Source organism: Vipera berus (assembly GCF_964194415.1).
Source record: "Vipera berus genome assembly, chromosome: 9".
NCBI classification, from domain to species: Eukaryota; Metazoa; Chordata; class Lepidosauria; order Squamata; family Viperidae; genus Vipera; species Vipera berus.
Genome location: NC_138212.1, coordinates 23,708,148 through 23,722,216, shown reverse-complemented (window position 1 = coordinate 23,722,216; position 14,069 = coordinate 23,708,148). Strand labels below are relative to the sequence as shown.

Sequence of the window (14,069 nt, the reverse complement as noted above, 5' to 3'; positions counted from 1 at the left end):
TTGGGGGGAGAGAGCACGGGGGGGGGGGGAGGTTCAGCTAATTTCAATGTACACATGTTGTACTTTGACAATAAAGGTTTGTTTATTTATTTATTTATTTAGCATTTGAATAAGCATTAGATTTATAAGATTTATTATTATTTAGTTATTTTTAAGGAGAGTTAAAGTGCGATAGGATTTAAAGTGTTATTATAGTTAGTTAGCATATTATAGTTTAAGATTGTTAGGGTCAATACCCTGTATTATGCTCTGGGAAGTCGGGGGGGATGGGGAGGGAGGGGAAATTGGGTGGGGGTGGGGGAGGGATGGGTTTTATGTTTAAAATGTATCTGTAAAACTCTTTAATAAAAAAAGAAGGTAAGACCTTGGCGGTTCTTTAAATTAATTGGAGAATATGATTAATGACAAAATTAGAAAGGTGGAGAATTATGTTTTAATATATTGTGCAAGGGGCGGAGATTTCAGATTCCAGCTTCCTTTCAGCAAGCATTTGCCGGTGTATTAGGCTAATAAAGGACTTTTACGGTAAACAATCCCCTTCATGGATTACTGCCTTGTTATGGCGAAGGGGCTTGCGTAATTCAATGAAGCTATGAGCTATGCTGTGCAGGGCCACCCAAGACGGAAAGGTCACAGCAGAGAGTTCTGACAAAACGTGATCCACTGGAGAAGGAAATGGCAACCCACTCCAGTATCTTTGCCATGAAAACCCTATGGACAGTACCAAAAGGTAAAACAATATGACGCTGGAAGATGAGCCCCTCAGGTCGGAAGGCGTCCAATATGCTACTGGGGAAGAGCAGAGGGCTAGTACTAGTAGCGCCAGAAAGAATGAAGCGACTGGGCCAAAGCCAAAAGGACGATCAACTGTGGATGTGTCTGGTGGTGAAAGGAAAGTCCGATGCTGTAAAGATTTTTTCTCCATAGGAACCTGGAATGTAAGATCCATGAATCAAGGCACGCTGGACGTGGTCAAACAAGAGATGACAAGACTGAACATCGACATCTTAGGTATCAGCGAACTAAAATGGACAGGAATGGGTGAATTTAATTCAGATGACCATCAGGTATACTACTGCGGGCAAGAATCCCTCAGAAGAAATGGAGTAGCCTTCATAGTCAATAAAAGAGTAGGAAAAGCAATACTGGGATACAATCCTCAAAATGACAGAATGATCTCAGTTCGAATCCAAGGCAAACCATTCAATATCACAGTAGTCCAAGTCTATGCCCCAACCACCGGTGCTGAAGAGGATGAAATTGACCGGTTCTATGAAGCCCTACAGCACCTTATAGAACTAACACCAAAAAATGATGTCCTTATCATCATGGGGGATTGGAATGCTAAAGTAGGAAGCCAAAAGATAACTGGAATAACAGGCAAGTTTGGCCTTGGAGTACAAAATGAAGCAGGGCACAGGCTGATAGAATTTTGTCAAGAGAATACGATGGTCATAGCAAACACTCTTTTCCAACAACCCAAGAGACGGCTCTACACATGGACATCACCAGACGGTCAACACAGAAATCAGATTGACTATATGCTCTGCAGCCAAAGATGGAGAAGCTCTATACAGTCAGTAAAAACAAGACCAGGAGCTGACTGTGGCTCAGACCATGAGCTTCTTGTTGCAAAATTTAGGCTTAAACTGAAGAAAGTAGGGAAAAGCACCAGGCCAGTCAGGTATGAATTAAATCATATCCCCGTTGAATATACAGTAGAGGTGACAAATAGATTTAAGGAATTAGATCTGATAGACAGGGTGCCTGAAGAACTATGGACAGAGGTTCGCAACATTGTACAAGAGGTAGCAACCAAAACCATCCCAAAGAAAAAGAAATGCAAGAAAGCAAAATGGCTGTCTGAGGAAGCTTTGCAAATAGCTGAGGAAAGGAGGGAAGCAAAAGGCAAGGGAGAAAAAGAAAGATACGCCCAATTGAATGCAGAATTCCAGAGAATAGCTAGAAGAGATAAGAATGCCTTCTTAAATGAACAGTGCAAAGAAATAGAAGAAAACAATAGAATAGGGAGGACCAGAGATCTCTTCAAGAAAATTGGAGAGATGAAGGAATGTTTCATGCAAAAATGGGCATGATAAAGGACCAAAATGGCAGGGACCTAACAGAGATTAAGAGATTAAGAAGAGATGGCAAAATTACACAGAAGAACTATACAAGAATGAGCTTAACGTCCCTGATAATCACAATGAGGTGGTCACTGACCTCGAGCCAGACATCCTAGAATGTGAAGTGAAGTGGGCCTTAGAAAAGCTGAGCAACAACAAAGCTAGTGGAGGTGACAGTATTCCAGCTGAGCTATTCAAAATCTTAAAAGACGATGCAGTAAAAGTGCTACACTCAATTTGCCAGCAAATTTGGAAAACTCAACAGTGGCCACAGGATTGGAAAAGATCAGTTTACATTCCAATTCCAAAGAAAGGCAGTGCCAAAGAATGTTCAAACTATCGCACCATTGCACTCATTTCTCATGCCAGTAAAGTTATGCTTAAAATCCTACAAGCTAGACTCCAGCAGTATGTGGATCGAGAACTACCAGAAGTACAGGCAGGATTTCCAAGAGGCAGAGGAACTAGAGATCAAATAGCCAACATACGCTGGATCATGGAGAAAGCTAGAGAGTTCCAGAAAAACATCTACTTCTGCTTCATTGACTATGCTAAAGCCTTTGATTGTGTGGATCATAACAAACTGTGGCAAGTTCTTAAAGAGATGGGAGTACCAGAACATCTTATTTGTCTCTTGAGAAACCTATATGCGGGCCAAGAAGCAACAGTGAGAACTGGACACGGAACCACTGATTGGTTCAAAATTGGGAAAGGTGTCCGGCAAGGCTGTATACTGTCGCCTTGCCTATTTAACTTATATGCAGAGCACATCATGAGAAAGGCAGGGCTAGAGGAGTCAAAAGTTGGAATTAAGATTGCTGGAAGAAATATCAACAACCTAAGATATGCAGATGATACCACTTTAATGGCAGAAAGTGAAGAGGAACTGAAGAGCCTCTTGTTGTGAGTGAAGAAGGAGAGTGCAAAAGTTGGGTTGAAACTAAACATTAAGAAAACCAAGATCATGGCATCCGGCCCTCTCAATTCCTGGCAAATAGATGGGGAAGAAATGGAGGTAGTGACAGATTTTATTTTCCTGGGCTCCAAGATCACTGCAGATGGGGACTGTAGTCAAGAAATTAAAAGACGCTTGCTCCTCGGGAGGAAAGCCATGGCAAATCTAGACAGCACACTAAAAAGCAGAGACATCACCCTGTCAACAAAAGTGCGTATAGTCAAGGCTATGGTCTTCCCAGTTGCAATGTATGGCAGTGAAAGTTGGACCATAAGAAAGGCTGAGCGCAAAAGAATTGAGGCCTTTGAACTCTGGTGCTGGAGAAGACTCCTGCGAGTCCCTTGGACTGCAAGGCGATCAAACCGGTCAGTCCTAGAGGAGATCAACCCTGACTGCTCTTTAGAAGGCCAGATCCTGAAGCTAAAACTCAAATACTTTGGCCACCTAATGAGAAGGAAGGACTCACTGGAGAAGAGCCTAATGCTGGGAAAGATTGAGGGCAAAAGAAGAAGGGGACGACAGAGAATGAGGTGACTGGATGGAGTCACTGAAGCAGTAGGCGTGAGCTTAAATGAACTCCAGAAGATGGTAGAGGACAGGAAGGCCTGGAGGAACGTTGTCCATAGGGTCACAGTGGGTTGGACACGACTTCGCAGCTAACAACAACAACAAAGGTAAACAATGCCTCAGAGTCACTTGAAAAGCCCATACGTCGGAAACTTTACACACAGAACATTGCATGCTGACTATAATGGCAATCGTGATTGAGGGATGCTACAAAGGTTGTAAATAGTTGTAAATGATCATAGAGTTATTTTTTCAGCCCCATCGTTACTCTGAATGGTTGCTGAATAAACAGCCTGTGAGGAATAACTGTACTTTGACTTTCACTAATCTTAAGACCCCAAACATATACATTTCCCAAAAGGGGGGGAAAGGTTATTTCCTGAAGGATCTTCAATTTGCACAATTTATTAAATTCCCCCTCCATTCATAAATAACCTGTTATCCTTTCTGATCTGGTAGAGCGCATAAGAAATAGCCTTGAAGGACAGGAAGATGAGCCACTATGAAAAAAAGCTTGAAAATAACTTGAGAAAATGTCAAAGACAAACCCCTCCCTAGTTCACGTGATGATAAAGTGAGGGAGGGGGAAGCACATTTAGATTTGCAAGGCTGATATCAGCCCACCTAGAAGCCAATATCCTTTAGCTCCCAAACTATTTTTATTGGAATTGCTCTAGAAACAGATTCTCACAAGATTAAATGAGCTTCTCCCTCCCTTAACTTTATGTGAATTAGAGAGGATTTTTCTGAGAGATTTTCTCAAGTTATTTCTTGACCAGGCTCAAGCCCCTGTTCTTGCCATTGGCTGGAAAGGCCATTCCTTATGCCCCATTCAAATCTTAAAACATCCAATCAGCCATCATTTATAAAGGCTTCAGTTGTCAGACGTGAAGATAAAATATCACTTTCTGGAAGACCCACCGTAGTTGTTGAAGAGACCCTTCAGCCTCTCGTCATCCATCTCATCCCCAAAGTTTTTAATATAGACGTTGGTGAACTCCTTGGCTTTGGCTCCCAACTCTGCCTCACGTTCTTTATGGGATTTAAATCGGCCAACAAATCTGGGTGACAAAGCAATGACAAGCCCTGGTGAATGCTCTGTTCCTGCCCCCCCAGGAGGAAGGCAAGGCAAGGTTTCAGGGAAGAAAGGCAAAAGCAAGCAGCCGCAGGGGGTGGAGGGGCGGCTGCAAAGGAGGACACAAGACCAAGCTGAAGAATCCCCTGTCCTGAAGCAGAGAGGCAGCAGGCCAAGGGAGCCACTCACTGCTGGGCAGGATAAAGCTTCAGGGAGTTCAACCCAGCCCACAGCGGGGAGGCATCAAGTGGAGCCAGACCCCCAGGGCAGGGGTGTTGGCTGTGGCTCGGGCAGGGAAACTCACCAGCCCTGGAGGAGACAGGCAGCAGGCCAAAGCTTGGGCCAGGAGAACCAGCAGCCCGGTGGGTTAATACTGAGATGCATCATGTCTCAGCTTCTGGCTGAGACACTCACACTTTGCGGTCGTTCAGCAGCATGCCGTTCATCTTCTCAATGGCGCGGTCTGCAGCATCTTGTGTCTCAAAGTGCACAAAAGCATAGCCCTTGGAACCATTCTCATCACACACCACCTGTAAATGACTGGGGTTGATTAGCCAGCATCAACAGGTCAGTTGACTTCACATTAACTGTTTCCCAAGGACAAATGGAAGATGCAAATTTTGCATCATGGTTGGCACCCCCATTGTGAATGCAACTGTAAATCACTACAGTTCAACGTAAGGTGATTCTCAAAGGCTTTATTTATGAGCTCAGTTCCTCAGCTATTACTTCACTGCTGAGAAAGAAGCCATCAAAGAAAAAAAAATGGGTGTCCCCACCTGCTTTCATCACTGGCCATATCCACCATTTACTCCAGCCCCTAATTACTTTGCAGATTTCCACGTTTTAGAAGTACCCAGTGTGTCACTGAAACATTTTGCAAAGCGGGATTAGCTCCAAGAAACTCTATAAAGGCAGCAGCTTAACTCTGATCTAAAGCAAGGATTGACAAGATGTTCCCGAGAGTGTAAAACCCATCAAGTGATTATGTGAAATGCTGGATGGAATCTCAAGAGAGGGGGGGAGGGAGAGAGGGAGAGAGGGAGAGAGGGAGAGAGGGAGAGAGGAGAGAGAGAGAGAGAGAGAGAGAGAGAGAGAGAGAGAGAGAGAGAGAGAGAGAGAGAATGAGAATCCATTTTGCCTGGCTCTGTTACATAAACTCACCTGTGCCTGATGCCACCAACCCAATCTTATCTGACATACATGGAGAATAAGGCCCAGTCATTTGCAAAGGCCAAGGTTTCATGCAATTCAGGAAACAGAACTGGCCTATGACTCACCTTGCAAGAAAGAATATTCCCAAAAGCAGAGAACGTGTCATAAAGTGCTTTGTTGTCTATAGATCTATCCAGATTCTTGATGAAGACATTCCCTATACCCGATTTCCTCAAAGAGGGGTCCCGCTGAGACCACATGATGCGGATGGGCTTGCCTCTGATTACATCAAAGTTCATAGTATCCAGGGCCCGCTCAGCTGTAGCACAAAGAGCAAGAAAAAGACGGGAAATTTTATCTTGAAAAAAGCAAGTAAGACTCCCATTGGGAATTCCCCTCTCAACACTTTCTCCTTAACCACACTGCAGATTCAGAGAGCATTCTCTCCGGACAACCTTGAGCTGAGAGGTATATGGCATATGTATGTGCAGACATACACAATGATATCAGTGCATTATGAACTAACAGCCCTGGGAAACTGAGGCTAACAAGTTGCTTTATAACACCTAATAAATGCATGACAAAAAAATAACCTATTCTAGAGAAGATTCTGCCTGCCTGGATGACGCAGACAAGCACTAGAGAAAAATACCTGTTGGTCTGCCCCCTCAAGAGCCGGCCTTGCATCCAGGTAATTTGGATCATTGTTATCCTATCTCCAACCTTCCCTTCTTGGTGACTGAGAAGATTACAGTTTACAGCTCTAAAGAGTCGTGGAAGAAGTGAATTACCTGGACCACGTCTGGTCAGGTTCAGACTAGGATACAGAAAGCTTCGGTCATGCTTGATATTCTGTGTGGCAGGCTCGGGATATGAGTAATGCACCAATCCTGGCCCTTCTTGACTTTCAGCCAACTTCTCTACCACCGACCATGGGTTCCTTCTGGACCACTGTAGGGGGTTGGGAACGATGGGGTGATGCGCCTCCTCCCCCCAGGGCCAAATTCCAGTTGGTGATAGAGGGGTGAGGAATCTAGTCTTAGGCTGCTGCTCGGTGGGCTGCCTCAAGTCTGGGGAGTTGAGGAAGAAAATATTTTGGCTAAACGGTGCCAAGACAAAATGGCTGTGAGTCTGGGGCCCCAACAGCCCTAGAGAGATTTTATCTTTGACTCTGTATGGGGTTATTCACCAGTCCTTTCAGATTTAGCCTACAATTTGGAGGTTACTCCTGGGCTCACAGCTCCTGCTCAAAAGGTGACAGCTGTGAACAGGGGGCCTTTGCCCAACATTGTCTTGTATGCCAATTGTGTCTCTCCCTGGATCAGAGGGAACTGGTAACAGCCACTCACCCCTTACTCAACTCCCAGCTGGATTACTGCCATACTCTCTACATGGGGCTGCTCTTTTTTTTAATAAATTCAATAGTAATCATTCAACAAAATGTTTTGTCCGAGTATCTTATTCACTAACACAAATTAAATTCCTAATCCCTAAATCTTTTCTCTAACCATTGATAAAATAGGCCCCAAGTTTGAAAATGTTCTGTTTCTTCTTTTTCTTTCAACCTTAAAGTAAGTCTGTCTATTTCCTCAGTCTAGTATTTTTTTTTTAATTATTTCTTCTTCTGGTCGTGTTTCTTCGTTCTTTCAGTATTGTGCAAATATAATTCTTGCTGCTGTTATCACATGTAAAATCAAGTATATACTTTGCTTAGCAAGTTTTTCTGGCATTATACCTAGTTAAAAAAAATGCAGGTTTATAGTCTATGCGTTTGAATTTGTGAATTTTTGTCCAATATCTCCTTGAGGCTGCTCTTAAAAGACCATCTGGAAGCTTCAACTGGTCCACAATGCAACGGCACGGACAGTTATCAGTTATTGGTATTTCTCATGACACCCAAGTGACCCCTCTGCTTCCCTATGCACATCCGGGTGATATTCAAAGCAATGAAGCCTCACATGGCACAGCACCAAGTTACAGGCAGTTCTTGACTCACAACAGTTCACTTAGGGACCATTCAAAGTTACAAAGGCACTGAAAACAGTGAGTTATGACCATTTTTCACACTTACGATGGTTTCAGCATCCCCAAGGTCACGTGATTTACATTCGGATGCGTGACAACTGACTCACATTTATGACGGTCGCAGTGTCTCGGTGTCAAGGATCCCTTGTGTGACCTTCTGACAAGCAAAGTCAACAGGGAAGCCCAATTCACTTAACAACCGTTACTAAGTTAACAACTGTGGCGATTCACTTAACAACTGTGGCAAGAAAGGTCATAAAACGGGGCAAGACTGTATTTGTAGAACTGCCTTCTCACAAGAATATCTGCCCACCCACATATATTTATAGACAGATACACAATGTTTGTATGTATGTGTGTGTGTGTATATGCCATCTTTGTTACTTTATAAGTAACTCAAGGCAGCAAGCATACATAATCCTCTTCCCCCTCCTATTTTCCTCACTATAACAACTTTGTGAGTAGGTCTGACATGCTCCAAAAGACAGGATACATTCTGAATCCTTTCTCTGAAATCATGTCATCCTGGGGACCCCAGGAAGCCTGTTTCCTTGCTACCAGCCCCTGCCATTGGGAACTATCTCCCCCCACAGAAGCTCCATAAACATTGGGTCCGGAGCCTGCAGGCCGTGTGTACTTGCACCAGGATGAGTTGTAGTTGGTGACATAGCCTATTTTAGTCCTGAACATTTTTAATTGCTTTATATTACCTCAGTGGTATATGTTTTATGATTTATGATTTATGTCACTGTTCACCGCCCTGAGTCCTTAGGGAGAAGGGCAGTATACAAATCAAATCAAATCAAATTAATTAATTAAATAAATAAATAAATAAATAAATAAATGTTGGGGGGGGGATTTTATACAGAATCACAGCATTTGAGTTGGACAATTATAATAAACATGTTCTAAATAAATACATGTTCAAAGCTCACCATTTTCTTTGCAAGCAGACTATCCTAAGTAACTTTCCACCACAGCCAAGTGAGCTCCAGGCAAGTGTCTCACTTTCTAGAGACCTTCTGCAACTGAGACACTCAGATTTGCCACTCATTCTTAAGGATTCTATTTTTATACTGAGCAGCATATTAAAAGCGGTGACATATGCATACCAGATCCTGTTCACAAACTTCAGAAGCTTAGGAGTAAGTCCCACAGCAAGGACTACCTTGAATTGTGAGAGAAAGAGATTCGGAGGGTGAGGAGGGAATGCCTGATGCCAACAAAAGATTGTATTCATTGCTCAGGTCAGCCTGGACAGGTTCAGAAAAACTAGCAAAGGTCGTGGCATTCTGGTCTAACGCTTAAGGCACCGAACGAGAAAGCCAGATACTGTGAGTTCAAGTCCCCCCCTTAGTCGTGAAAAACAGCTAGGTGACCTTGGGCCAGTCACCCTCTCTCAGCCCAGCCCACAAGGTTGTTGTTGTGAGGAAAATAGGAGGATGCTGGTGCACTGGACATGTTCACTGTCTTATTCATAAAAATAATAAAAGCAGGGTACAATTAAATTTAATTACATTAGTGCCTGACAAGGGAAGACAGCTTGAGTAATAAGTGGCAGATAAGGAGACAAAATACAGGACTGGCTGGGATTTTAAAAGATTAGGATGCCATTGATGCCAAAAAAAGCAGCTGCCAAAAAAGCCAATGAAATCCTAGGCTACATCAACAGTGGTGTAGAATCAAGATCACGTGAAGTGTTGATACCACGTTATAATGCTTTGGTAAGACCACACTTGGAACATTGCATCCAGTTTTGGTCGCTACAATGTAAAAAAAGATGCTGAAAGAGTGCAGGGAAGAGCAACAAGGATGATTACGGAGACTATGAAGAACTGGGTATGTCTAGTCTGGTGAAAGGGAGGACCAGGGGCGTCAGGATAGCAATGTTCCAATATTTCAGGGGCTGCCACAAAGAAGAGGGTGTCAACCTATTCTCCAAAGCACCAGGACAAGAAGCAATGGATGGAACTAATCAAGGAGATAACCAATCTAGAGCTAAGAATAAATATCCTAACAGTGAAAACAATTATGGCTTCAGAAGTTGTGGATGCTCCATCACTGGAGACTTTTAAAAAAAGAGACTGGACAGCCATTTGTCCAGAATGGTATAGGGTTTCTTGCTTGAGCTAGGGTTGGATTAAAAGACCTCTAAGGTACCTTTCAATTCTGTTGTTCTGTTACTCTATTATTCTTATGCCTATATGACAACAAAGTTACCAATATGGCTTCTTAACTAAGGTTGAAGTCAGTATTTCGGAAACTTGGACACCTCCTGATTTTAACTCTTCCTGAAACATGGAAAAACCAAGCAGCTCTCAGGAGTAAAAATGCTACACAGCCAACTCTCATCAGTCACACAAAACACAATTCTTAACTGATCCAGCTCTAATTCAAGGCAGAGGAAGTGGAAATGTTCTCTATCAATACCTCCCAGTCTCTTCCTAATTCAACAATTCAAACATGCATCCTGCATTACCTAAACAGGGTTTGTCACAAGTAATGGACAAGGATGCAGCCAACGTTGGTGGTGTTTTGTTCCAAGAACTGTCCAAGACCATACTGGACATAAAGTGGTGGAAGAACCGGTGTAACCTGTGCTTCCCAAGATGAAATGTCTTTGGTTTCAAGCCCTTGTTCCCTTCCCATGTGGATCAAGGTTTTAGTTGAGAGACAAGGCTCAGTTGTCTTTCTTTATCAAAAGTAGCATCCATTTCAAATGGCACTTTAGTCAGCTAGTTAAATCAGGCAACATTTATTTATAGCAGGAAGAAGTGTTCCAGACAGAGATGCATATCTTTTTGCAATTGAAAGGGAAAAGCAATTTGAAACTGAAGCAAGTAATGCAATTTGGGGGAATCTTTACCTGCACAGACATTTCTCCGATACTCATAGTTACCTGCTAATAAAAACTACGAAAGTAAAGATGGTTTTGGTTTGAGCTTTGGGACAGATATGGTAGAAGTCATCCGATACTGTGAAATGTTCTACCTTTATGAAACACTATCAGAAATTAGCTTTGCTGATAATGGATGCAGATGCATATATAAAATTTCTATCCCATCTTCTGAATCAAGAAAGTTTCCTCATAGGTCCATTATAGTGTTCATTCCATACTTCTGTGACGTCTATGATGGTTCCCGGGTAATTTATTCCCCACCTTTCAGCAGTCTACAGTTCCCTCGAGTCATATTATTATAGCAGAACAAGAAATAATGTATCGATCCATTCATGTCCCAGATGGCTAATGAAAGACCATTTCAGGGCTGAGTAGAAATCCCCAGAACAAAATCCTGTGAAGTAACATGGAACACACCTTACATTTCTGGTTATATGGGAAACACCGAAACGGAAGGTAAGCTATAAACTATGGTTTACACACCACACTGGCAGGGTTCACACAAAATGTTATGTTGAAAGAAAAAAACTCAGTGGGATGTGTGACCTAATTCCTGAGAGCAGATGGAGTCCAACCCTGAATCTCAGCTTCACTTTAGAGGTGGAACTTGGGAGATGCTCCAAAATAACATTATTCATTTATGTTCAGCCTAGAGACGCCCTTTTCATGAAACTGTGTGAGCATCCTTTTAGAATTGGGACCAATCTTTAATCTGAAACTCACAGTTGGGCACAAAGTTTAATTTAAATTTATACACTCATACAAGACAGCAGCCCTTTCTCCACTGTGGGCAATTTAGCTACGTGTTGCTTCTCCATTGCTCAGGCAGTCAGAGAGCAGGAAGGCTCTTCATTAAGACACCTCCTCTGCCTGTCTCAGGGAGTTAGCAGCTCACAACAGGAAATCATCTGTGGAACCACATTCCGATAAATCCATTGGACTCTTTTGGGGGGCATCCACTACATTCGTCAATTAGTCAACTTTCAAACATAAGAGAAGGACCTGCCCTAAGACACCCAGGTGAGATCACACCCTCTCTCTCAAAATACCCCCCTTTTCAGTACATGGTCCCTGGATGACCACCCTCAACAAGGGCCCTCCAGTCCTCTTCAGGGACAGGAACGCGAATGGGCAACGACCAGAAGCTAGCGGGAACCCCAGCGCCACAGACTGGCTGGCTGGCAAGCTGAGGAAACACCCTAGAAGGTGGCACGAGGAAACCACATTTCCTTTGCTGCCAAGGAGCCCGCCTGGAGGCCCTAGCAGGCCAGCAAACAAGACACCGTGAGCTGGCCTTGACTGTTACTATTGGAGATGTGAAAGGCCTGTCCAGGGAGGGAGCCCGGTGCAAAATCTGGGCCTGCAGCTCCTACAGCGGTTTTACCCCCACCTCAGCTAGTTTAAGGGGGGGCTCCGCCTCCCAAAATCCCCCGCAGCATGCTCTGGGGCCCGCTCACGCTGCCTGGGGGATTCTGGGAGTCGGGGGTCCGGCGGTCGCCCTGAAGCCCACCCGGAGGCCCCGGGCCGCAGGGGCGTCGGGGAGACTCACCGTCGCCGGGCTGCTGGAAGTTGACGTAGGCGTAGCCCAGCGAGCGCCGGGTGATCATGTCCCTGCAGACGCGGATGGAGAGGACGGGCCCGGCGGGGCTGAACTTCTCGTAGAGCAGCGCCTCCGTCACCTCGGGGTGCAGGTCCCCCACGTACAGCGATGCCATCGGGTAGCTGCTCCCGGCGGCGGCGGCGGCGGCGTTCATATCGGCGGGCAGGCGCGCTGCCGTCCCGGAGAAGCGCGGCGAGCGGGGCAGGGCCAGCCTCGGGGAGGCCTGCGGGCGGGGATCCGGGCCTCTTCCTTGAGCAGCTCCTCCCCTCCCCGCCAAGCTGCGGCAGAGGGCGCCCCCGGAGGCCTGCTGGGGCCGCTCCGAGGCCGCCGCCGGGCCTGCAGGGGCTGCCCGCAGGAGAGCCGCGGCCGCAGCGGGCGGGGGCGGGGCTGGGCAGCGCCGGCTCCCGTCTGGCAGGCGCTGCCTTCGGGTCCGGCTGCTTGAGGGTCTCGGTTTGGTTTCGGGGCTTTCTTGATAGCTCCATTGTACAGATAAAGCTGATACAGGTAGTCCTCGAGTTATGACAACAGTTGAGCCCAAAATTTCTGTTGCTAAGTGAAACATTGGTTAAGTGAATTTTGGCCCATTTTACAACCTTTCTTGCCACAATTATTAAGTGAATCACCGCAGTTTTAATTTAGTAACATGGCTGTTAAGTGAATCTGGCTTCCTCAGGATTCAAATGTTGACCACATGACCCAGGACACTGCAAACGTCATAAATATGAATCAGTTGCTCAATTCTGGTTGTAAGTCGAGAACTACCTATAGTTCAGAAATACATGTAAAAATTTAAAACTAAAAAAGTGCATAAAAAGAAAAAAAAGGTAAAGAAAAAGAAGAAATTCCAGCTTCATCCTCAGCAAATATAGCCAACATCAACAACTTATTGTAAAATACAACCAAACATCTCAATCCAAACCTGACAAGGCGTTGCACACTAGTGATTGATGGTCCACTTCCTTCTATCCCTGGACAGATTTACGTGACTCCATTCTTGTCCTGACCTGATCTGGCCCCTTCAGATCTAGGGTCTCTTAAGTCTTTCGGTCACATTGCACATTAGACCTTTTATGAAGTTTGAAAAGCACCTCATCGATTTTATATTATTGCTAGCATATGTTTTAGAAAATAAATATTTGCTGGACAAATGCTGCAACTGAAATAACACTCTGTTTTGCAGCTTTTCACCTTCAAGACGGTCTGACAGTCCGTCCTCCTTCTTGCCTTTGACCTCTGTTTTGATTTTCTATGTCTTCCTTTGCCCGATCAGAGTACCATGGCTCTGGCAGCCTCCTGCCCACTCTGCTCCAGGCTGCTGGCATGGAGAAACACCTTCATGATGTCTTTGGGGCACTGAGGTCTGGCCCACGGGTGGAGAAGAAATGGGATCTGGAGACGTTTTTACTATATCTTTGGTTTTATTGTCACCCCTATTGTTTTATTTTGCAGTTGTCGGCTACCCAAACTTTGACTTTACAATGGATATTGTTAAGTATTCGGTTCTTGAAGGCATTAAGAGAGACAAAGTGTTCAAACAGCAACAAGTTTATTCTCAGTCAGAACGTAACAACATAAGCAAGCTAATAGCTGCTGTGCAGCTATTTATACGGTTGGCCTCTAGGCGGTGACCAATAGATTTGAAGGAGCAGTTTCCCGCCCCAAACCTA

The 14,069-nt window shown here is 44.6% G+C and overlaps 1 protein-coding gene across 5 annotated transcripts in view; it reads right to left on the bottom strand.

Annotated features, from left to right (window-relative positions):
• The window catches only part of PABPC4 (poly(A) binding protein cytoplasmic 4), a 46,241-nt gene extending 33,599 nt beyond the window's left edge, over window positions 1-12,642 (bottom strand). The window contains exons 1-5 of one of the 5 annotated variants that reach the window (XM_081335332.1): window positions 12,352-12,439; window positions 10,803-11,196; window positions 6,004-6,197; window positions 5,138-5,253; window positions 4,570-4,709 (exon numbers count right to left, since the gene is read on the bottom strand). In XM_081335332.1, coding sequence (XP_081191458.1) covers window positions 4,570-4,709; window positions 5,138-5,253; window positions 6,004-6,177 — 430 coding nt within the window. In that variant the 5' untranslated portion in view covers window positions 6,178-6,197; window positions 10,803-11,196; window positions 12,352-12,439. Of the gene's footprint in view, window positions 1-4,569; window positions 4,710-5,137; window positions 5,254-6,003; window positions 6,198-10,382; window positions 10,478-10,802; window positions 11,197-12,351 lie in introns of those variants that run through there. The other 4 variants (XR_014027416.1, XM_081335330.1, XM_081335331.1 and 1 more) reach the window with 4 other exon arrangements.
• Between the last annotated feature and the right edge of the window lie 1,427 nt (window positions 12,643-14,069).